The sequence below is a fragment of the Capricornis sumatraensis genome, chromosome 1 (assembly GCF_032405125.1).
Source record: "Capricornis sumatraensis isolate serow.1 chromosome 1, serow.2, whole genome shotgun sequence".
NCBI lineage: Eukaryota > Metazoa > Chordata > Mammalia > Artiodactyla > Bovidae > Capricornis > Capricornis sumatraensis.
Genome location: NC_091069.1, coordinates 162,855,441 through 162,881,174, shown reverse-complemented (window position 1 = coordinate 162,881,174; position 25,734 = coordinate 162,855,441). Strand labels below are relative to the sequence as shown.

General features: G+C 40.2%; 1 protein-coding gene across 2 annotated transcripts in view; it reads right to left on the bottom strand.

The window, feature by feature from the left end:
* Positions 1-25,734, bottom strand: part of CD96 (CD96 molecule) — a 106,475-nt gene that overhangs the window by 33,114 nt on the left and 47,627 nt on the right. For both annotated transcript variants that reach the window (XM_068975335.1, XM_068975326.1), the window contains exon 8: positions 19,888-19,980. In XM_068975335.1, the coding sequence (XP_068831436.1) occupies positions 19,888-19,980 (93 nt within the window). The remainder of the gene's footprint in view (positions 1-19,887; positions 19,981-25,734) is intronic.

The following is a 25,734-nucleotide window of genomic DNA, read 5'->3' as shown; positions in this document are numbered from 1 at the left end:
TGCTGATGCTGTTAACAATTTTGTGCAAAATTTATTTTCTAACTTCCCTAGCCTGCAATCACTATGGCGAAGCATAATTACTATGGGCACGGTTTTGATTGTTGTGCTTATCGTGACTTGTCTGGCTCCTTGTCTTATTCGTAGTATTGTTAAAGAAGTTTTACATGTAAAAATTCTGATACATAAAAACATGTTGCAACACCGACATCTTATGGAGCTTTTAAAAAATAAAGAGAGGGGAGCTGCGGGGGACGGCCCGTGAAGGGTTAAGTCCTGGGAGCTGCTCCGCAGGTATGCAGAGCCTTAGGCGTTGTCCTAAGCTCCCTGTCCCGCCACCCTCAAGAATCCTTGTAGCCCTTAAGGCTCCAGGTCGTCTTGCTCCAGGATGTCTTGTTCCTGCAACATGTCCTAGAAGATAGATTATCTTATTGAATTCTGTACACAATGGCAGGGGTCTGGTGATTGTATTTTGAGATTAAAGAATAACCTTGTACATGTCTTAAGTCACGTACTTTACCCTATAAATACCGTGGCCTAATAAAGGAAGGCATCAGACATAGTGGGTCTGATCCTCTCAACCCCATCTTTTGTCTCTCTTATTTTTCCACGCGGGGACGCTCCGTTCTCTCCCTTTGCAGGTGCGACTCTTGCTTGTGCTGGCCGCAGCAGGGATTCGATCTCTAGGAGGCTGTCACGCCTCAGCCTGCCTGGGGATATGCACACTGACCCGGGGATGCCTGGCTCTCAGATTGTAACAGTACTAGGTAGGATGAGCTTACATCCTATCTATTCCCATCCACAGTGGGCAAACTAGCAATGAGTTACAAACTCCTTAATTTTACCCTGTACCCAGCACTGGTCACGCTGGAGACCTTGGGGATGCCCAAACTCCAGTCCGGGGGGTCCCAGGAGGTCATCACGCTTTGACCTGCTTAGGGATCTGGTCCTCGAAAGGTTGTCACACCTCAACCTGCTTGGGGATCCGCCAGTCCCAGGGGTCCCAGGAAGTCGTCAAGCCTTGACCTGCCTGGGGATTCGATCTCTAGGAGGCTGTCACGCTTCAGCCTGCCTGGGGATCTGTACCCTGACCAGGGGACGCCTGGCTCTCAGGTTGCAACAGTTCTGGATAGGATAAGCTTCAAAAAGACTCACCTCTAAGGAAGTCCACCCATAAAAATAAAAAAACATACACTCGCGTGACAATAACAATAGTAATGGCAATGAAGAAAAAGAACGAGGAAGCAATAATCAGAGAACTTTGCATTTTTTTGTGAGGGCTTCCCTCGTGGCTTAGCTGGTAAAGAATCCACCTGCAATGTGGGAGACCTGGGTTTGATCCCTGGGTTGGGAAGATCCCCTGGAGAAGGGAAAGGGTACCCACTCCAGTATTCTGGCCTGGAGAATTCCATGGACTGCATAGGCCATGGGGTTGCAAAGAGTCCAACACGACTGAGTGACTTTCACTTCTTTTTCACCACCATCATATAGAAATCTCAGGCTGATAAGCAACTGCCAGCCATCTCTGAAAATACTTCTTACTTACAATGAACAGACATTTTCTGATTGCCCACACTGGGTGCTGGCACTGATTGGTAACATATGATTTAATTCTGGCAGGAGTCACTGGGTATGATAACTGGGAATTTCATTTGTATTAAAATGACTGATTAAATGTTCTTTTCTGGAGGTCAAAAAATAATGTGACATAAATCCTTGCTTACCGCAGATTTACTGCAGGGGAAGAATTCATTCGATTCCATCTAACAAGTGTTCGTGGACCACTGGAAAGGGGAACACTGCCAAGGCATGCATGCTGCCTTGATCCTCGCTTCCCTGTGTCTCTTGCCTGGTTTAGACAACAGCTCTATGCGTCCTCTCATGAGCAGGCCTGTAGAGTTTGTTGAAGGCCGAATACATGCCAATACGCTTCTGGGAACAAAAGGATCAATGGCACCTATCACTTTCTTGAAGGGGCCCAAGATCATTTCAGTCTTACTTATCTCCAGCTGAATTTTGTTCTGATCTTGGCCTAAGGATCTGTATCAAATTGCATAGGTTATGGAAAGAGTGACCCCTTTACTCTGGGACTTTGTCTATCATGCAGAAGTCAGAGCTGAAGCCATCCAGAGATGGCTTTACACAACGGTTCAAGGTTAAGGCCCCTTGGCATTACATGACCCAGCTTCAACAATCTCAGCACTGGTATCTCTTTCTATTCCCTGTCCACGTTCTTTCATTTACTCACCCAGAATTTGGGAGCCTCTGTTTTCCAGGCATTTTGCTCAGCACTGGGGGCACAGTGATCAGTTTCTCTGGAGTTTGGCTTTACAGAGGATATGGCTATTAACCAGAGACTCACATAAATTGATCCAAATATGAGAACACTGAAGGAGGGAAGGACTAGTCTCAGGAAGGCTGCCCCAGGAATGTAGAGGGAGAATGGATGCAGGGGAAGAGCTGTGGGAGCTTTCAGGCCAAGGACACAGCGAGTGCAAAGACCCTGTGATGGTCTCACGCACAGTGGTTTAGTAATAGCAATGGGTGGTGCCTTTCTGTTCCAGGGCTGGGCCTTTACAAGCCCTCAGTGTTTGTTCTGTGTGTCGAACTGAACTGAGTGTTGTTACCATGCACACTCGTGGCCTCAGCATCAGTAGGACAGTGATCAAACTGTGGCACATTGGTGGTGGGCAGTATTGCTTGTTTTTCAGTTGCTTTATTTTAACTCTGTTTCTGAAAGCAATCGCTTCCTAGAGCCTGACCTGGAGATTTTGTAACTTTAAGGGGACATGTGTATCTGACAATCTCTTGACATCAAGTACAGCATTTTAAGACTTGTCTTCATAGTTCTTTCAGTCAAATCTTAATAAAAGATACGTATTATATAGTCTGGCATGTGAATAAGTCATACTTGCTTTTTGTCTTTTCTGTTTCAAGGTTATGTTTGCACTCACTCACAACATGGCAAATCCTCTTCAACATTCAATAGCTGGCCTTATACTATGACATACTTTGTAGGTAAGTAATACAGCAAGTATTACCCCATGATAGACAGTTATTTGCTTTGTTTAGATAGCTAGATATTGTTTGCTGGTTGTTTATTTTTTCTTCAGTTTGAATGTTTACTATTATTTAACCTTGTACATGTCCAGAGATACATAACCATGATCCTTGGTTTCTAGGAAAGAAGGGGTTTAGAAGAAAACATTGCTTTATAGAAATATGTCTTGCTATATTAATTCATGAATTGCTATGAGGTTAGATGAGATTTGAAACTTTTTGAAGCCCATTTCTATTAAAACTTAAAATGTTTTTTCACTGAGGTTAAAAATTACCCTTTATGTTAGCACTAGAAATTCAATTAAGTCAGAAGTCATCTCTAGTCAGTTCTGAGTTGAATGGAGGAGACAGAACATGTTCTGTAAGAGCCAATTTGGTTGGCTGTTTGTGACATTAGAAAGCAAAACCCAGCCTCTTAACCTGGACTCTAGCCATCTTCCCAGTGATTGTCCCTCTCACTGCCAGAGAGGGAAGCGCAGGGAAATGCTAGAGGCCTTATGGCGAATTAATTTGGGAAAAGTCTGAAATATTTTCCAAGCAATTTAAATTAATTATTTAACATGGATGACTATATGCCATATAAAAGACAGGTGAGCAGTTGTGATGTGAGGTAAGTGGAGGATAAAGGATAAAATGGCAATGATCACAACAAAAAGGAATATTGATTTGGTCATTGCTTTCTTCTTCAAGGAATTGAAAAATACAAGTAAAGGTGTTGATTTAAGATTAATTTTGCTTACTGGACTCTTATGATCACAGTATCCTTCTTGGCCTGGAATGTGTAAGCCTTAGCTTTAGACTTGCTCTTTATGCATTTTCACATTTCATACTCTTAGTAACTATGTGATAATATGACTTTGTTTTTTAATATAAGGAAACAGTATTAGAGAAGTGAAGTAACTTTCCCTGGGTTACAGAGCTAGTAGGTGGCAGAGATAAGAATTGAATCCAAGCCTGTCTGACACCAAAGATCACATTCATTCCTTTCTGTTGGCTTTGTAGTGCAGAGATCCTTGTTGCAGCTCACGTTGTCAGAACCAGGGCTTAGTCATGGACGTGTTTGGTCATGGTCCCTAACACACAACCACCCAGAACGGAAACCTCTGCAGCCTCAGCTTCTCTCCTCTCTCTCATCATCACTTCTTAGTTTCCTGTCATAAGACTACTCCGTTTTCAGGTCCTGACCAGGTCCTTTTCCTTCAGAGAGCCTTCTTCTTTTTCCCTTCCTTTGTTAATCACTTTCTCCTTCACACTTTAGAAAATACCCTTAACTCCCCCTTCCCCCCAGTCTTCATTGAGTTACCAATACTCACTGATGACCATGCATTATCATTGTTCTAGGTGATGGAGATTTATCAGAGACAAATCAGACCCAAAAATCCAGTCATGGGATTTACTTTCTTGTGGGGAAAAGCCAGACAAGTAAGTTATATAAGATGTGAAAAGACACTCAGGAGAGAAATAAAACAGGGAAAGAGGACAGGAAGTGAGAGAGAGGGTACTGCAGTTTGAAATGAGTTGGTTGTGGAAAGCCACATTGAGAAGGTGACATTTGAACAAAAATTGGGAGAAGATGATGTGTAAGCCATGTAGATTTTCAGGGGAAGAATTTCTAGGCAGAGGAAACAGGTGAAAAGACCCTGATGTGGGAGTGACCAGGGCATGTTGGGGGGACAGCTAGGAGGCCGAACTTGGTGAAGTTGTGAGTGAGGGCGAAAGCAGAGTAGTGAGAATATAATAAACATGTGACCTTTCAGGCCAGCTTTACAGATATCTGCCTTTTCTCACTGCCCACTTCGCTCCTTCACTCATGAGAACATGATCTTGGTGATCTTCATTGGCATCCAAATCTATCTCACACATAATTCTAGATTTTTTTTTTTTAATTAAAACACACACACACACTTTAGACAAAGACAGACTGGTTAACTAACCAACCACTCTATTTCCTACCTTGAGTTCCTGTCATGTTCCCAAAAGGATTTATTGTTGTTGTTGTTTAGTTGCTAAGTTCTGTCTGAATTTTTTGCGACCCCACAGACTGTATAGCCCTCCAGGCTGCACTGTCCATGGATTTTCCAGGCAAGAAGACTGGAGTGGGTTGCCATTTCCTTCTCCAGGGGATCTTCCAGACCCAGGGATCTAAACCGCATCTCCTGCTTGGCAGGTGGATTCTTTATCACTGAGCCACCTGGGAAGCCCTCAAAGAGATTTAAGGGAACTAACAATAAAATGTAACATTTTGATGCTATGAACCAGGTATTTTAATTGTTTTCCATGCCAAGTCTCCTCTGTTGCTTTTAGTAACCCACCGAGAAAGGCAAGGCTATGGTTTTTCCAGTGGTCATGTATGGATGTGAGAGTTGGACTGTGAAGAAGGCTGAGCGCCGAAGAATTGATGCTTTTGAACTGTGGTGTTGGAGAAGACTTTTGAGAGTCCCTTGGACTGCAAGGAGATCCAACCAGTCCATTCTGAAGGAGATCAGCCCTGGGATTTCTTTGGAAGGAATGATGCTAAAGCTGAAACTCCAGTACCTTGGCCACCTCATGCGAAGAGTTGACTCATTGGAAAAGACTCTGATGCTGGGAGGGATTGGGGGCAGGAGGAGAAGGGGTCGACAGAGGATGAGATGGTTGGATGGCATCACTGACTCGATGGACGTGAGTCTGAGTGAACTCCAGGAGTTGGTAATGGACAGGGAGGCCTGGCGTGCTGTGATTCATGGGGTTGCGAAGAGTCGGACACGACTGAGCGACTGAACTGAACAGAGAAAGGTACTACCCATGCTAACACTCTTCCTTTTCTTTATCTCTCTTTCTCCATTTTCTTCAAGCATCCTCATCATGGCTATGCTTTTCAGAATTCTGTTTATTACTTGTCAATCCATCACACTGTGGCCAAGGACTACAGCTTTCTGTGGGCCATCTCAGTAGTAAATCATAACCTCATCATGCTTGCTTCATTTTCACTGAATTTATTGTACTTACTCATTCTTTAACTTTTAAATAAAATTGTATGTACTTAATGTGTACACAGTTTGATCTGATATATATATACATAGTGACATGACTTCTACACTCAGCACATTAATATGTCATTTCTTTTCACAGTTACTTTTGTGTATATGTGATGAGAATGCGTGAAATCTACTCTCAGTAAATTTCCAACATCCATTACAGTGAAATTAGCTATAGTCATCATGCTATATATTAGATCTCCAGACTTATTAAACGTTCTTGACTCCAACTTTGTACACTTTGACCAGTAATGCCCCATTTTCCCTATCTCCTCACCCCTGGTAATTGCCGTTCTACTCTGCTTCCATGCATCTTGACTCTTTTTAGATTTCACACGTTAAGTGAGATCATGTAGTCTTCTTGCTTTTTGTGTATGGCTTATGTCACTTTAGCATAATGCACACCATGTTCACCCATGTTGCACATCAGGACCTCTTTTTTATAAGGTCAAACTATACACACACACACACACACACACACACACACATATATATATATATATTAATCAATGGGAACTTAGACTGTTTTCATATCGTGAATAATGCAGTGAATATGGGGGCACAAATATCTCTTAAAGGTGGCTTATTTCATTTCCTCTCTGTATATACTAAAAAGAGATTCCTGGATCAAATAGCAGTTCTACTTTTAAATTTTTGAGGAACTTCAGAAACTATTTTCCATGTTTTTTATACTATTTTCAGTTAAAGTCTGTGTGTTCAGTTCAGTTCAGTTCAGTCACTCAGTCGTGTCCGACTCTTTGTGACCCCATGGACTGCAGCACGCCAGGCCTCCCTGTCCATCATCAACTCCCAGAGTATACCCAAACTCATATCCATCGAGTCGGTGATGCCATCCAACCATCTCATCCCCTGTCATCCCCTTTTTCTCCTGCCCTCAATCCCTCCCAGCATCAGGGTCTTTTCCAATGAGTCAACTCTTCTCATGAAGTGGCCAAAGTATTGGAGTTTCAGCTTCAACATCAGTCCTTCCAATGAACACCCAGGACTGCTTTCTTTTAGGATGGACTGGTTGGATCTCCTTGCAGTTCAAGGGACTCTCAAGAGTCTTCTCCAACACCACAGTTCAAAAGCATCAATTCTTCGGGGCTCAGCTTTCTTCACAGTCCAACTCTCATCCATACATGACCACTGTCTGTGTCTTGAAAAGTGAAAGTGAAGTCGCTCAGTTGTGTCTGACTCTTTGTGACCCCATGGACTGTAGCCTATCAGGCTCCTCTGTCCATGGGATTTTCCAGGCTATAGTACTGGAGTGGATTGCCATTTCCTTCTTCAGGGGATCTTCCCAACCCAGGGATTGAACCCAGGTCTCCTGCATTATAGACAGACACTTTACCATCTGAGCCACCAGGGAAGTCTGTGTCTTATACTCCCATTAACAGTGTACAGGGTTCTCTTTTCTCTATATCCTTTCTAACACAAAGATACCTTTAATTTTTTGGATAACAGGTAAGAGGTGATATTTCATTGTGGTTTTGATTTTAATTTCTCTAATGATTAGCAATGTTGAGCAGCTTTTCATATACTTTTTGGCCATTTGTATATCTCCTTTTGAAAAATGTCCATTCGGGTCTTTTGTTTATTTTTTACCAGGTTGTTTTTGCTTGTTTTGCTACTGAATTGAAGAAGTTCTTAATATATTTTGGATATTAACCCCTTATCAGATATATGATTTACAAATATTTTCTCCCAACCCATAGATTGCTTTTGCATGTTTTTGTTTCCTTTGCTGTGCAAGAGGTTTTTAGTTTGTTTCTTTCTCTAAGTTTGATGTAGGACACTTGTTTATTTTTGCTTTTGTTGCCTGAACTTTTGGTGTCATATCAAAGAAGTCATAGATGAGGCCAACTGATGTCAAGGAGCTTCTCCCCTAAGTTTTCTTCTAGGATTTTTATAGTTTCAGGTCTTATATTTAAATTTTAATCTATTTTGAGATGATTTTGGTATATGGTGTAAGAAAAGGGTCCAATTTAATTCTTTTGCAGGTGAATATCCAGTTTCCTAGGCACCATTTATTGATGAGACTATCCTTTTTCAGTGTGTACTCTTGGTACTTCTGTTAAAAATTAGTTTGGGTATATTTCTAGGCTCTCTATTCTGTTCCACTGGCCTACATGTCTGTTTATGCATATACCATACTGCTTTGATAACTGCATCTTTGTAGTATGTTGAGAAATCAGGGTGTGATTTCTCAGTCACTCGAGAACTCTGTATTCTCAGCAATGAAACAGCTCTGTGTTTCCAACTCTGTTCTTTCTCAAGATTGCTTTGGCTATTTGGTGTCTTTTGTGAATATGAATTTTAGGGTTGCTTTTTCTATTTCTTTGAAAAATACCATTGGAATTTTGATAGAGACTGAATAAATTTTTGAATCTGTATATGGTTTTGAGTAGTATGGACAATTTAACAATATTAACTATTCCAATCCATGAACATTAGATGTCTTTTCATGTGCTTGCATATTTCATCAGTGTTTTATAATTATCAGTATACAGATATTCTACTTTCTTACTCAAATTTATTCCTAAGTATTTTACTCTATTTTGATGCTATTGTGACTAGGACTGTTTTCTTGACTTTTTTTTTGGTGTTGTTGCTGGTGTCACTGAATTTCTTTTAATTTTAATGTATAACGCAGAGCAGAATTTTCAAATGGAACTCTTTGTACCCCTGTTTGAGGAGAGGTCCCAAAGGCTAAGAATGATATTATATGGCAAGTCACCTTCACTTCTAAAGTAGAGCTCTAGACCAGCTGTGAAGGGTATGTGAAGTTAGAGCAGAATGGGCTCTGTCAGCTCCGTCATGCACCCCAAGGCCATGTAAGCATATGGAAGCAGTCCTGGTGAGCATTTCTTTGGAGAGAGTTGTCAGGGAGCTGTGAATCAAGTCCCTTTTCATGGAGGAAGGGAAGCAGAATATGCTTCCTTACCTTAGCCAAGTGAAGTGTGGGTTCAAGAGACCACTCAGAGTTCTTGAGCTGTGTGTGTTGCTGTGTGGGACAAAGAAGACTGGTGCCAGGCTAAAGAGGCTGCGCTGGGAGCCCATGCTTGGGTGACAGTGCTAAACGGCCATAGAGACGAGAGATACAGCCATACTGGGGAAGACGAGCACTTCCCCCAGACAGAAGCTGAGGTACAGGTTTTCCCATACAAAACAGGATGCAACACAGAGAAATCTCACCCAAGAAAAATCCTGAGAGGAACAAAAAAGTCCCCAAGTAGAAACTAACTGGTTGTGGGGAGGAGGGCAGGCGGTGCTGGGGGCAGGAAGCAGGAGACTGAATTTTTAAATTATGGATACAAATCTGTTCTTGTGACTGAAAGGGATCAGATAATTATTATACAAAAATCACCAAAAAAATCCAAGGAAAAATTTACCTAAAATTTCTTTGAGAAGCTAGGCAGAAACTCTACAGTGCTCATTCGAACAGGGAATGATAGGAAAAAAGGAAATTATTTTTTTTGCTAAGCTACTCAGTTTACCTTATTTATTCAACCAAAAACAAAGGTAAAATTTATTTGTAAGTTTAGGCTGCTACTGTCATAATGATATGGTTCATTAAGCTCAATTGTCCATGACTTTGCCTAATTTTATGTAGACTTAAACCTAAAAATCTGACTTATTTTCTCAAATAGTAATATTTTCACTTGACCTTCCACTCTATTGACATAGCATTTATTGACATAGTTACCGAGTCTCCTTGACAAATGTGTAATTTTATATTCCATCAATTCACCTGCAGCATAAAAATAGAGCTTTTAAACACACAATGGCATTAGCTGGACAATTGAACTTAAAAGAATATAGGTCAGCAAATACATCTAAATACATCTGAGTCAGCCTCATCAACCGCTGATATCAGGATAAGGTGGATACTGAGCCTCAGGTCAACAAAAAGATGTGTGGTGTGAAATCTTAATTTTTACATACAACTCTTTTCCATGGAAGGCAGATAGTTAGGGGGAACATGTGCTCACTGAAGGACTGAAGGCAGTGTGTATTGCTGGATTACTGGTCCAGAAAGAATTTTCCCCCTATGGGGGAAGATGCCAGTAGGCAGGACAGAGCTCATCACACATCATGTGGTGCATTCACAGACACTCAATAATTAGTAAATGAACTGAAGAATTTCCAATAGCTTTTCCCCAGAGGTAGCTTACTCCAAGGGGGAAAACTGAATAAACAAATACCCAAGATAAATCAGTCATCAAGGAGGCTACCCTTGACTTATGTGCAATAGCTATGGAAAGAATTGAGAAATTATTTAATGAACTGTAATGCGTGTCCCAGGTGAATGATGGTGACAAACAGGGAATGTCCAGAATTTCCTAAAATTCAATGGAAAGCATTGAAGTTTTATTTGGATTCGGTACATATCTTTGGGCAATAAGAATTACAGTATAATGATGTCGAGAGGAAAATGGAAAATGAATGGAGGAGGTTTCTCTCCGATTTATTTCCAACTGAGGAAATATTAGACCCACTTCTGGAGGCTGCATTTCTCAGAAAGCACTGGTCTAGAGAAAGGAAAGATTAATATAGGCATAGCTGTCATATTGACCTTTCATAGTAACAATACCAACATCATACTAGAAGGGAATTATTCAATGTCCAGTGACATTTATTGAGCACCCATCAGGTACTCTCAGAGGCAGTAAGACTCAGGCTTTCAAGCTAACTGTCTAGGTTCCATCTTGGCTCTTTCACATTCTGCACAATTTTGAGTAAGTTAATTAACCTCTTTGTGCTTTGATATCTTCATCTGTAAGATGGGGATAACAATAGTACCTATACCATTGCTTTTTGGGGAGGAGTCGGTCAGACAGTAAAGAATCTGTCTGCAATGAAGGAGAGAGACCTGGGTTTGATCCCTGGAGGACATGGCAACCCATTCCAGCATCCTTGCCTGGGAAATACCATCGACAGTGGAGCCTGGCAGGCTACGGTTCATGGCATCACAAAAAGTTGTTCAGGGACTAAACAACAACAACAACAAGTGAAATAATACAATAACTAGTTTATAATAGTGCCAGGCACATCAGAGTCACTCAAATATTAACAAACATTATTAAAATTGTTGCTTAGTAATGCAATACAATCATAGGGGTTGGTAAAAATTGGGGAAAAATTAGTAGAAAAAAGCCTGGAAGACCTTTGTACAATAGTTTTACTAACAATGTTTAATTTATTCTCCCACATTTAGGCAGACAACCCTGCTGAGACATCTGTCACACACATTACTCTCCATGCATCCATCCTAGTTTAGACCATTATCACTTTCAATCTACATCATTTGGTCTTCTGTTTTACTTACATTTTTCATATACTCAAAAAGCCATAGTGGCTGTTTGTTGATGATCAGATCACAGCCCAGATACATATCCCATTAACCTAAGCTGCCCTGGAGGAGGAAAGTGGAAAGCCACTCCAGTATTCTTGCCTGGAGAATTCCATGGACAGAGGAGGATGGTGGGCTAGATCCATGGGATCGCAAAAGAGTTGGACACGACTTAGCACCTAAGCAACCTAAGTTCATTCCCACCTGGATCCACCTCACCTGAGCAACTTGCAGCCCCCTCCCCAACAAGAGTTGTCAGCACTCATCCTCCTTGTCTTCCCATGTCCTGTATGCATTTTATGTCTTTGCTCAAGACTATTGTCTGAAGACCTCTCTCATCTTTCTTCCACATGCGTTTGTATTTCTTTCCAGATCCCCTGGGCAACTTTCGTGATTCTACTCTTCCTGCTCCCAGAACTCATTTCTTTTTCTTAATTTTTGGTGCTTGGATACATATGATAAAACTCTCAGACAGCAACAGAGGTGTCCTGATCGCTGAAGCCAGGTATGTCATGGCCACAGAAGGTGTCAGAAGTTGCTATTACAAACAAATCACAGAGGCTTCTCACTGCCTTGCAGTGTCTCTCCGGGATCCTCCTCTCTTAACTTCAGAATCCAATATCCAGACCACAGCTGATCTGATCTGCTTCCATTGTATTTGTGTTAGACTAATCTTATCTGATTCCTGTTTGACCCCATCCATTTCCGACATGCCTTCTCATAAATTAGCAGTTTCATTGCATCCCCTGGGTAATGCTTCCTTCAGTCTGTACCCTTCATGTCTGACTCTCCGCTCACCAAGGATCAGGTGTGCTCACATGCAGAGCTGGCCAATGGTTAGAAACAGACTGGATTTAGTATTTCCTGCAAAACTTCTAAGAGTAGAAAGATCCAGACTAAGAATTAGCTAAAATTTTAGAGAGGGCTTAATATCAAAAATTAATGCCATCAGATCAAGAGTTGTGCACAAACATAAAAATAGGGGGCAGTGGCAAAAGGTCTATGACCTAGTGGTCAATGAAATGGGAGGCTAAGCAAGTGGTCTGGCTAGACTGTGAGTTCTGTGGAGCTGGGGGCTGCCTGTCTCATTCATTATACCCCAGTTCAGTTCAGTTCAGTCTTTCAGTCGTGTCTGACTCTTTGCAACCCCATGGACTGCAGCATGCCAGACTTCTCTGTCCATCACCAACTCTCGGAGCTTACTCAAACTCATGTCCATTGAGTCGGTGATGCCATCCAACCATCTCATTTTCGGTCATCCCCTTCTCCTCCCACCTTCAATTTTTCCCAGCATCAGGGTCTTTTCAAATGAGTCAGTTCTTTACATCAGGTAGCCAAAGTATTGGAATTTCAGCTTCAGCATCAGTCCTTCCAAAGAATATTCAGGACTGATTTCCTTCAGGATGGACTGGTTGTATCTTCTTGCAGTCCAAGGGACTTTCAAAAGCCTCCTCCAACACCACAGTTCACATCCATACATGACTAATGGAAAAACCATAGCTTTGACTAGATGGACCTTTGTTGAAAAAGTAATGTCTCTGCTTTTGAATATGCTATCTAGATTGGTCATAACTTTCCTTCCAAGGAGTAAGCGTCTTTTAATTGCATGGTGGAAGTCACCATCTGCAGTGATTTGGAGCCCCCAAAAATAAAGTCTGACACTGTTTCCCCATCTATTTGCAATAAAGTGATGGGACCAGATGCCATGATCTTAGGTTTCTGAATGTTGAGTTTTAAGCCAACTTTTTCACTGTCCTCTTTCACTTTCATCAAGAGGCTCTTTAGTTCTTTGCTTTCTGCCATAAGGGTGGTATCATCTGCATATCTGATGGATGGGTCATGGTGGAGAGGTCTGACAGAACGTGGTCCACTGGAGAAGGGAATGGCAAACCACTTCAGTATTCTTGCCTTGAGAACCCCATGAACAGTACGAAAAGGCAAAATGATAGGATACTGAAAGAGAAACTCCCCAGGTTGGTAAGTGTCTAATATCCTACTGGAGATGAGTAGAGAAATAACTCCAGAAAGAATGAAGGGATGGAGCCAAAGCAAAAACAATACCCATTTGTGAATGTGACTGGTGATAGAAGCAAGGTCCGATGCTGTAAAGAGCAATATTGCATAGGAATCTGGAATGTTAGGTCCATGAATCAAGGCAAATTGGAAGTGGTCAAACAGGAGATGGCAAGAGTGAATGTCAACATTCTAGGAATCAGTGAACTAAAATGGACTGGAATGCGTGAATTTAACTCAGATGACCATTATATTTACTACTGTGGGCAGGAATCCCTTAGAAGAAATGGAGTAGCCATCATGGTCAACAAAAGAGTCCAAAATGCATAACCCGGATGCAATCTTAAAAATGACAGAATGATCTCTGTTCATTTCCAAGGCAAACCATTCAATATCACGGTAACCCAAGCCTACGCCCCAACCAGTAACTCTGAAGAAGCTGAAGTTGAACGGTTCTATGAAGACCTACAAAACCTTTTAGAACTAACACCCAAAAAAGATGTCTTTTTCCAAGGAGCAAGTATCTTTTAATTTCATGGCTACAGTCACCATCTGGAGTGATTTTGGAGCCCCCTAAAATGAAGTCTGCCACTGTTTCCACTGTTTCCCCATCTATTTGTCATAAAGTGATGGGACTGGATGCCATGACCTTAGTTTTCTGAATGCTGAATTTTAAGCCAACTTTTTCACTGTCTTCTTTCACTTTCATCAAGAGGCTCTTTAGTACTTTGCTTTCTGCCATAAGCGTGTCATCTGCATATCTGAGGTTATTGATATTTCTAGCAGCAATCTTGATACCAGCTTGTGCTCATCCAGTCCAGCATTTCTCATGACATACTCTGCATATCAGTTAAATAAGCAGGGTGACAATATACAGCCTTGACATATTCCTTTCCTGATTTGGAACCAGTCTGTTGTTCCATGTCCAGTGGTAACTGTTGCTTCCTGACCTGCATACTGATTTCTCAGGAGTCAGATAAGGTGGTCTGTTTTTCCCATCTCTTTAAGAATTTTCCTCAGTTTTGTGATCCACACAGTCAAAGGCTTTGGCATAGTCAATAAAGCAGAAGTAGATATTTTTCTGGAACTCTCTTGCTTTTTCAATGATGTTGGCAATTCGATCTCTGGTTCCTCTGCCTTTTCTAAGTCCAGCTGGAACATCTGTATCCCAGCACCTCAAAAGTTCCTGGCTCATTGTCAGCACTCAGTGTTTTCTTGTTGAGTGAAGGAAGGTCTTGGATGATTTTCAGTGTCAGAGGTGGCATTTCTGAGGTCTGCTCTCTGAGGCTATGTATGCGTGTGCTAAGTTGCTTCAGCCATGTCTGACTCTTTGAGACCCTATGGACGATAGCCCACCTGGCTCCTCCATCTATGGGATTCTCCAGGCATGAAGACTGGAGTGGGTTGCTATTTCCTTCTCCTCCTTCCTCCTCGACCCAGGGATCAAAATTACATCTCTTATGTCTCCTACACTGGCAAGCAGTTTCTTTACCATTAGCAGCTCAGATGGTAAAGAATCTGCCTGCAATGTAGGAGAGCTGATTTCAGTCTCTGGGTTGGAAGGATCCCCTAGAGAAGGGAATGGCAACCCACTCCAGTATTCTTGTCTGGAAGACCTGGATTTATGCCAGTACTGTCTCATCCTAAATTTGTCTGGGGTCTTCTATGGTTCCACGCAGGCGTGTGCCTATTTTACCACTCAGCTTTTCAGCCTGTTGGGTTTCCCTAGGACAGTATTGAGAAAGCAGCTGGGACTCAGAAAACACGTTAATTCAGGCTGAATTGAGCTGGGCTTTCCTGAATCTTGCCGTTGGCTATGAAGTTCCATTGTTTTCATTACTTTCTACATTTGTTTAAAGAATATAATTTCACTAGGGAGAAGAAGACTATGAATTGGATGTTTGCAGCAAGATCTGTAGCTTAATAATTATGACTGATTATACAGTTCACTAGATCTTAGAATTTGTAATGAAACCACAGCCTTTTGAAGTTGGTTTTCATGACATGTTCCATCCCGTTTCCTTTCTTAAAAGAGGACAAAAGTGAACCTTACCAGCTTCTGAGACAGCCAGTCATCATGTGACTTCATAATCACCCTCTGGGTAGCCAAAATGAAATTTAGATTTTTCAGTTATAATTCAATGTTTATTCTAAGCAAGTTAGTTTCATTTAGATATAAGCATTCATGTTACATCATGTCTTTTTTGACATATAAAACTCACTTATGTTTGAAAATATATCAGACATAACCTTGTTACTGTCTTGACAGAGGTCTAGATTTTGTAAAGTGAGAAATAGCTACTCTTATTACACTTGAGCTACTTGAGTCTGGAAGTAAAACAGGGTTTCTCAGTCTTGGCTCTATTGACATTTTGGACCCTATTAATTCTTTGTCCTCTGTTGTAGCATCATTGGCCTCTACATAAGAGATGGCAGGAGCACCATTCCTTCCCTCACTGGGGCAGCCAAAACTGTCCCCAGATACTGCATGTGTCCCTGGAGCAGGGGCACAGAGAACAAAATCACTCTGGTGAGAACCACTGATTTGAAAGAGTCCTGAGGTCCATTGTGGTGGGAACTTATTTTTTAGGAGATTTTTTTATTTTCCAGGAATTTCCCAACTACATCTCCTTAGTACGATTGTAGATGAGGTAGCATTTTTCTGCTTTAAACAAATATGTTTCTTTGACTGTGCTCTTTCAAATTCTCTAATAGTAGAGCTATATTAGATTGTAGACCCCTTAAGGATAAGAAATGTCCTTTTCTTTTCCTTGAAATTCTTCACAGAAGTAAGAATGATATTTGAACTGATGGAACAGTTTAGTAGTGTATGTCACATAGAAAACTGAGCTAGAAGAAATTCACTTATGCCTTCAATTGGCAAACTGTATATACCATGACATATCATCATGATTCTTGTTCTTTTGAAAAAGAGAAAAAGTCACCGGAGAAGAGTATCTGGTACATCAGTTCAGTTCAGTTGCTCAGTCGTGTCCAACTCTTTGTGACCCCATGAATTGCAGCATGCCAGGCCTCCCTGTCCATCACCAACTCCCAGAGCTCACTCAGACTCACGTCCATTGAGTCAGTGATGCCATCCAGCCATCTCATCCTCTGTCGTCCCCTTCTCCTCCTGCCCCCAATCCCTCTCTGCATCAGAGTCTTTTCCAATGAGTCAACTCTTGGCATGAGGTGGCCAAAGTACTGGAGTTTCAGCTTTAGCATCATTCCTTCCAAAGAAATCCCAGGGCTGATCTCCTTCAGAATGGACTGGTTGGATCTCCTTGCAGTCCAAGGGACTCTCAAGAGTCTTCTCCAACACCACAGTTCAAAAGGATCAATTTTTTGGTGCTCAGCTTTCTTTATAGTCCAACTCTCAACATCCATACCTGACCATTGGAAAAACCATAGCCTTGACTAGACAGACCTTTGTTGGCAAAGTAATATCTCTGCTTTTCAGTAGGCTATCTAGGTCGGTCATAACTTTCCCTCCAAGGAGTAAGCGTCTTTTAATTTCATGGCTGCAATCACCATCTGAAGTGATTTTGGAGCCCAGAAAAATAAAGTCTGACATTGTTTCCACTGTTTCCCCATGTATTTCCCATGAAGTGATGGGACCAGATGCCATGATCTTCGTTTTCTGAATGTTGAGCTTTAAGCCAACTTTTTCACTGTCCTCTTTCACTTTCATCAAGAGGCTTTTTAGTTCCTCTTCACTTTCTGCCATAAGGGTGGTGTCATCTGCATATCTGAGGTTATTGATATTTCTCCCAGCAATCTTGATTCCAGCTTGTGCTTCTTCCAACCCAGCGTTTTTTGTGATGTACTCTGCATAGAAGTTAAATAAGCAGGGTGACAATATACAGCCTTCACATACTCCTTTTCCTATTTGGAACCAGTCTGTTGTTCCATGTACCATTCTAGCTGTTGCTTCCTGACCTGCATATAGGTTTCTCAAAAGGCAGGTCAGGTGGTCTGGTATTTCCATCTCTTTCAGAATTTTCCACAGTTTATTGTGATCCACACAGTCAAAGACTTTGGCATAGTCAATGAAGGAGAAATACATACTTAAGGTCAGCTTATTTCATCTCTCTTTGTAACATTTCCTGAATTCATGAACTCATAGACACCCTTCCATACTCAAAGATAAAGGCAACCCACTCCAGTATTCTTGCCTGAAAAATTCCATGGACAGAGGAGCCTGGCTGGCTATAGTCCTAAGGGTCTCAAAGAGTCGGACACAACTGAGTGACCAAGCACGACAACAATGACACGACCTCTCCTTCAGTATTGTAATTCTATAAAACACGGCACTTTCCACCTTACTATTTGGACTTACTATTTTCATATGTGCATGTCATCTCTCTCCAAGCATACAACAATCTTTCTGAAGGCAGAAACAAATTATTATCTCTTTTGATGGCACAGAATCTATTACATGATATCTACATAGTGAAGGAACATTATTCTCATTTATTCTTTTTCATTCACTTATTCAACTAATGTTTTTGCATTCCAATTCTGTGCTAGGCATGTGTGAGGAAGCAAAACAAATATGATCCTTGTCCTCATGAAGTTTTTAGACCAATTGGAAAAAACATGCCATTTAATGTATTGAGAACTAGATTTATATTGAGAAGGATTTGGTGTGAATACTAACTTTGCCACTTATTAGTCATGTGGTCACTTATGCTCTCAGTATCTCAGTATCCCCATCTGGAAAATGGGAATGGGAATGGGAATGCTTACTCCATCTATCTCTCATTATGAGTGTGTGCCTGCTTAGTCACTTCAGTCATGTCTGACTCTTTGCAACCCCATAGACTGTAACCTGCCAGGCTCCTCTGTCTATGGGATCCTCTCATTATAAAAAAGATCAAACCACATTGAGTTTTAGATGCAAACATTTTCTAAGTGATAAAATGTGGTTGCTTTACTTTGTACACAAATTCTTTGACACTTTTTCCTTCAAGACGTGGAGGTCAATTCTCTTCCTCGAGTATAAGTTGGACATAGTGACTTGTTTTTAACAGATAGAATATAGCAATAATAATGGTGTACAGTTTTGTAGACTGGGTCATAAGGAGGCAGAGGGGTTTTATCTTGGTGACTCTATTTCTTGAATTAGTTGGTCTGGGGGATTACAGCTCCCATAGAGAGAGGCAGCCCTGTAGAGAGGTCCATGTGGTGAGTGGCTGAGACCTCCTGCTGACGTGTCCAAGTTTGGAAGCAGAGCCCTCAGCTTCAGTCAAGCCTTCAGACGTCGGGAGCCCAACAGCCTGACTCCACCCTCATGAAAGAACCTGAGCCACATGCCAGCTAAGCTGCTCCTGTCTCATGTAAAACCACATGAGATAATATATATGTTAAACCTAGTTTAGCTTTGTTTTGGTAATTTGTTATACAGCGATGGATAACTAATACATAGAGTACTAGAGAGATTTAAGGTATTACTGTTGAATATGCTAATGTTTGTTTAATGAAGAATATCATAATTTACTATGGCTTATTGCTGAATGATGAGTTAGAAGTGGAAGAAAAAGAAGCCTAAAAGAGAGAAAATTATAAAGTCTTAAGAACTAGGTAAAAATAGATGGATGCAAAACTTCTATTGGGTGATTTGCAGGCAGGCATTTTTCAACCTGCCATGCTTCATTCTCTGAGTGCTATCAACCTGTGACAGTGACTGCAGGCTATCTGTCAAAGACTACAGGCTAAATGAATTGTTCATTTGTAGTGACTGCTTTGTTTCATTGCATTTTCAGTTCTTGTTTTGAGCTAAAATTGATAGTTTTAATTAAAGAAGAAATAAAAAGCATACTTCTACTTTATGTAGAATATACTTTTCTGTGCTAGAGAAAGTCACCTTGGTTCTTTATTAAACATAAAGGCCACAGACATGGAAATTTATGATTTGTTTGCATGAATGCCAGCTTCTGAAAGTCACTGCTATCCCTTTGCCATTGTAACACTGACCCAGCCTGAACTCCATTATTAATAATGCCATTGGAAGGCTGAATTCAAGTCCTCACCCCAGTCAGTTTTGTCAAAATTAATTTGAACCAGAACAGATTTGAATTTAAAACTATCTACCTACCTATGGCCCACAGGATCCCTATTTACAACAATTTCTTAAACACCCCACCGAGAGCACAGTTGTAGAGGAGCACTGTCAATTTATTAACCTCTTTAATAATAAATGCAGAATTTAAATTTCTCATTGAATATTTATTGACCCTGGTTTTGCCAGGTCTTAAAGTGAAAGACTTTGGAAGTTGTGCTAATTCTTTTAATCCATGAAAATAGTACTTAATATATTTATTTAAAATCTCCATAGATAAGAATGGGGCATGAATCATACAAATTTTCTGAAATTTTTTCTTATTAATCTACTTAAAGGATTAATAGTTCATGGGAAGTAAAACAGTATGAAAACATTCTTACCTGTAGGAGATATGCTGTTGGCTAGAGAAGGTCGTGTGCCAAGGGTAGATTCTGTAGGATTGAGTGGAGAATCTATTGGAGGGTTCACTGAGCCTGGAAGGATGAAACAGACATTGCTAATGAACAGAATACTGTGGTAGGAAGATAAAATATTAACTTAGTTCCCACCAAACCTTTATTCATCTAACAAATTATTATTGATTAAAAGTCATCATAGAGCTAGGCAGTGGAGTAAAATGGTGAAAGGCAAAGACATAGGACTGTCTTTAAAGAACATACAGCCTAGAATATAGGTAGGTAGCCAGGCACTGTGCTGAGTGCTAGAATAACAGAAGTGCAAGATGCCAGGAGAATGCACGGAGGGGCACCAACCAATGTTGAGAGGTTGGGAAAGCTTCCTGGAGAACACCACATTTAACTAAAGCCTGGTAAAACAATTATAGCGGCAATGTTTTGAGGCATTTGGCAAGTAACCATACAGTTTACAAATCCACAGACCCACAAAAATATTTTTTATCACTAAGAATACAATGATACAGCCCTCCAAAAGGACATGACATCAATGGACATAAGATTGATGGTATTATTGTGCTCTTACTAAAATTTCTATTTTTTTTCATAAATTTTTTATTTGGCTACAACTTTTTTTTTCCTCTCTCTCTCTCGTGTGTGTGTGTGTGGGGGGTTTCTGGGATGAAAGAGAAGCTGATATATGTTTTTCACTTATCATTATACATTCATGTCAGTTCCTTAAAGTTCATTGTTGTACTGTAAAATAATTCTACCAGCAGTTTAAAGCAATTTACAAATGTCAGAAGGACCTATTGACTTTAGGAATATGTGGATTAATATAATTAATATTTAATTATTAAATATAGTTCTTTAATTATATTTAAATTAATTTTATTTAAATAAAGTTATTTTTATTTAAGGCTAGCAGATTTTGTGATTTTTCTATATATAATGGCATTGAGTATAGTATTACACATCTGATGATCTGAATCAATTATTTGGACATTTAATTAGAAATGGTATCATTTTTTCTACTCTTTAAGGAATAAGTATATATAATTTATGTCACTTGATAGCACATAGCACATTGGAAGGAGTTTGCTCTTGTAATCTAAAAGCATCTGTGCTTTATTTTCATTGGTAATTTGTTATTGCTATTGACTATAGGTTGTGCTCACAGTTGGCTGTGACTTGCTATCATAAATGACCATTTGCTATTAAGTATTCTGAGGGGTAGTTATATGAAGAGTATGTGAATATGTCAGTAGAGTGACTATCCTCTTCCTCTCATGCTATCAGGAGCAAGTATGAACTCCTCAGTATGACACACAAATCTGATTCTGATCTAATCCCACATTAAATTTCCATCTTCATTTCCTGAGGTTGCCTATTATCTTTTGACAGTGTTAGTCGCTCAGTCATATCTGACTCTTTGCAACTGCATGCACTGTAGCCCGCCAGGCTCCTCTGTTCATAGAATTCTCCAGGCAAGAACATTGAAGTAGGTAGTCAGTCCCTTCTCCAGGGGATTTTCCCGACCCAGAGATTGAATTTGGGTCTCCTGCATTGCAGGCAAATTCTTTACTGACTGCACCACCAGGGAATCTTTATCTTTTACATCTCTTTAAAATCACACCCTCAATCCAATCCAATTTACCAAACATAATATGTTCTCCGTGACTTCTTGATCTTTGTGTTTGCTGTTTCCTAAGACTTGCCCATTCCAAACTTTCTACTACGTGCCTCTCAAACTTGAAGTAGGGTTCTTTGTGATGTGCTCATAGTACTTAATGTTTACCCTAGCAAAGGCCTCATTATTTCATTGCTATGTCTCTCAAGAGAAGTAATTGTTTTGTTTCTCTGTATTCCTAGTTCCTGGCAAATGTAAGGAGATGAATATATATATATTCCCTCTTACCCCTGAATGAAAGAAGATCAATTTTAAATATGTATCTGACTGCTGTTGTGTCATAAGCCTCATTTTCCAAACTATTGGGCTGGCCAAAAAGTTTGTTTGGGACCTTACAGAAATAGCAGCCTTAATGAGATGGAACATTGGTATGCAAAAATAATGCACAGGTGTTTTTGTCTGTAGATTGATTAGAATAGAGACTGGCAAACTATGGCTAAGGTGAAATTCCATTCACTGTCTATATTTGCAAATAAAGTTTTATTGAAATACATCCATGCCCATTTGTTTATGTATTTTCTATGGCTGCTCTTGTACTACAATAGCAGAGCTGAATAACCGTGATAGAGACCACACGGTCCACAAAACAACATATTTACTATCCGGCAGGTTAAAAACAGAAAATATTCACCAACTGGAACAAAAGCTGTTAATAGGTTATGCTCAATCCTAGGTTTCCGAATTAGGAAAGAAGCATTTAATTTTTATTTGTTGACTATTTCTATTTTAAGGTATTATTTTGCCAGATTTCATCACTAAATATCTTTGTAAGCTGCAGGGTCCTTAGCTTCACAGTGCATTATGATGTTACTGCAAGATTTGCATTTTGAGATGAGCTCTTTGCTCTATGACAAAAATGATGCACAGCTTTGCTGAGGCTGTCAAGAGTTTCTAGTTTCAGACTGGCCTATGAAGTAGAAGTTCTGTCCTGGTGAAAACAAAACTAAGTGGGTATAAAAAGGAGGGGCTAAAACCTAACAAAGAAAATGTATTTCCCAAAATCAAATACAGAATTTAACAGAAACATGTCAGCTAGTTTTCAGACCACTACATTCACCATAATGTTGTAAAGGGCTGGGCTGCTGAACACTTCATCCATTTCTGAGTGTGTCCACTCTGCACAGGCCTGGCAGGGCTCTTGGGATCACCCCCATGGGCAGCAGTGGCCATGTGTGTCCCACAAGGGCAGCGGGGTCAATTCTAGAGCTTCCAAAGAGTTTGACTCAGCCATTAGCTGGTTCACTCAGAAAAGAACTGAACCTCAGGGTTTGGGTAGATCCTTGCTTCTCAAAATGTGGTCCATAGTAACTTTTAGGATCTTATTAGAAATGCAGACTCTCAGGCCCCTTCCCAATCCCTCAACTTACTGAATCAAAATCTGCTTTTTAAGAAGATCATTAGGTGATCCGTATGTATAGTAAAGTCCTTTCTTGATATTCTCAACATTCCTGGGATCAGTCACAGGTATGTGGGAAACCATGAAACCAGAGAATTTGGCTGGCGTATGTCACCCTCATATTCACTAGTCCTCTCATCCCACTATTGAGCCATCCCTTTTGAATCTTCTTCCCACATCCTCAGACACATATGGACACTATCCCTTACACACAGTGAAGCACTCATCAATTCTTAACTCTCTTGTATCCCAAAGGTCTGGATCTCAGCTGTTACAGTTGGAAATCAATTTAATCAACAAATCTCTGTTGAGGCTGATGATAGCCAGAATATTACCCACCCTGGGGAGGTATCTGCACTTAACTTTTGAACTGAAACAATATAAGACAGTCCCTCTACTGCCTCCAAACAAAATAACTCCTTGCATATGCCAAAACATTGATTCTGCAGCACTACAATATTAGACATTCTCATAGACTAGGTTGACATGCTAGAATATTTTTAGAAAGAGTCTTTTTTTTTTTAAACTACTGTTGAATCATGACAATTCTTTAGGCCTTAGTATTCAAATAGCTGGCTGACAAGTCACCTTCACTTTGATCCCTTCCCTTTCCTGAGTTTTCTAGAGTAAGAATCACTGAGCAGTTGAATGTCCTGGAAGATAGGGGTAGGTGGGGAAGGAAGCACCTCAGAGGGCTGTTACCTTTTAGCCTTCCAACATTATTACTCTTTTCTGGGAACAAAAGAGAGCAAAATCTCCTCCCCTTCTCTCTCTAAATCTCCTTTCTGTTATATAATAGTCTCAGAATTTCTCTATTTTAGCACTAAGAGACAGATTTATCTCCTGCATTTTCATCTCAATATCTGTCTACTGACTTCCACAAGGCAATGATCCTTGCGCGAGGCATCAGAACTTTGCTCCAGAGTTTGTGAAGCACCCACCAGTACTATTGCAGGCAGAAAGCATGTTTGCAAGTAAACGTTTAAGAACTTATAACAAATGGGAAAATATGATATTGCAATGACAGTGCTTTGTGGAGCCTCAACTGTATCTTCTAAATCATTCATGAAGATAGATATCAGAATATGAGCAGAATACAAGCTATAATTTTGGGAAATTGAACTGTTTAAGATTTATTATCTTTAATATTTGATTGTAAAGGATGAAAACTCATTTGACAATTTAAAATTAATCATCTTCTCAGAGCCTAAAATTATACTAGAGCAGGGCTATCCTGTAAAATTGAAATTATGGTGTGCTTTGAGTACCAGAATCAGTGCTCTTCCTTATTACCTTAAAAATATTCACTATTTTCTGATATTAACATCAAGTACAGTTCAAGAGAATGAGAAGGCAAGCTTGGAAGAAAATATTTGCAAAAGACACATCTGATAAAGAACCGTTATCAAAATATTCAATGAATTCTTAAATATCAACAATAAGAAAACAGATAACCTGATTTAAAAATGGGCAAGAGATAGACATCTCACCACAGAAAATATACATTTGGCAAATAAGCATATGAAAACGTGCTTCACATCATATACCATCAGAAAATGCAAGTTGAAACAACGCTGAAATATTGCTACACCTGTTAGAATGGCTGAAATTTAGAATACTGACAATACAAAATGCTGGCAGGGATGTGGAGCAATAGTAACTCTCCTTCATTGCTGGTTGGTGGGTATGCAAAATGATGCAGTCAGTTTCGAAGACAATTTGGTGATTTCTTATAAATCTAAACATACTCTTAGAATACAATCTAGGAATTGTGCCCCTTGGTATTTACTCAAAGGATTTGCAAGCACATGACCCACACAAACTTGCACATGAATGTTTATTGAAGCTTTACTTTTAAAAAATTTTTATTTGAGTATAGTTGATTTATAATGTGTGTTCATTTCAGGTGTATAGTAAAGTAAATGGCCTATATGGGAAAAGAATATAAAGGCTTTATTTTTTATTGCCCAAACTCAGAAGCAAACAAGATGTCCTTCAGTAGATGAATGGATATATAGACTGTGGTATACTCATTGAAAGGAATACTATTCAGTGCTAAAAAGACACTATCAAGCCATGAAAAGACATGGTGGAATCCTAAATGCATACTGTTAAGTGAAAGAAGTCTGTATTAGGACAGTGAAAACTTAGGGCTCTATGACACTATAATGATGAGAACATCATTTGTCCAAATCCATAGTATGCACGTCACCGAGAGGAAGCCCTGGAGTAAACTAAGGCCTTTGGGCAGTTGTCTTGTGTTGGCGTAGGTTCATCAGTGACAAAGGCACCATTGTGGGGGCGATGTGGATAACGAGGGAGAAGATGCCCACGTGGGGAGGGGGCATATGCGAAATCTCTACCTTCCTCTTAATTTTGCTGTGAAGTTAAAACTGCTCTAAAAAATAGTCTTTAAACAATAACAAAAAGCCAAGAGACAGTCTTAACATCATAAAATATTTTTCAAATGTGATGCTTCGCTGGTGGCTCAGTGGTGAAGAATCTGCCTGCCAATGCAGAAGATGTGGGTTCAGTCCCTGGGTCAGGAAGATCCCCTGGAGAAGGAAATGGCAGCCCACTCCAGGATTCTTGTCTGGGAAATCCCATGGACAGAGGAGCCTGGTGGGCTATAGTCCATTGGGTTGCAAAGAGTCAGACACGACTGAGTACTAAACAAGAACAACAAAATCTGTCTACGATGATTCACGATTCTGCCAAAGCTACTGGGAAATCGATGTGAGAACCAGCT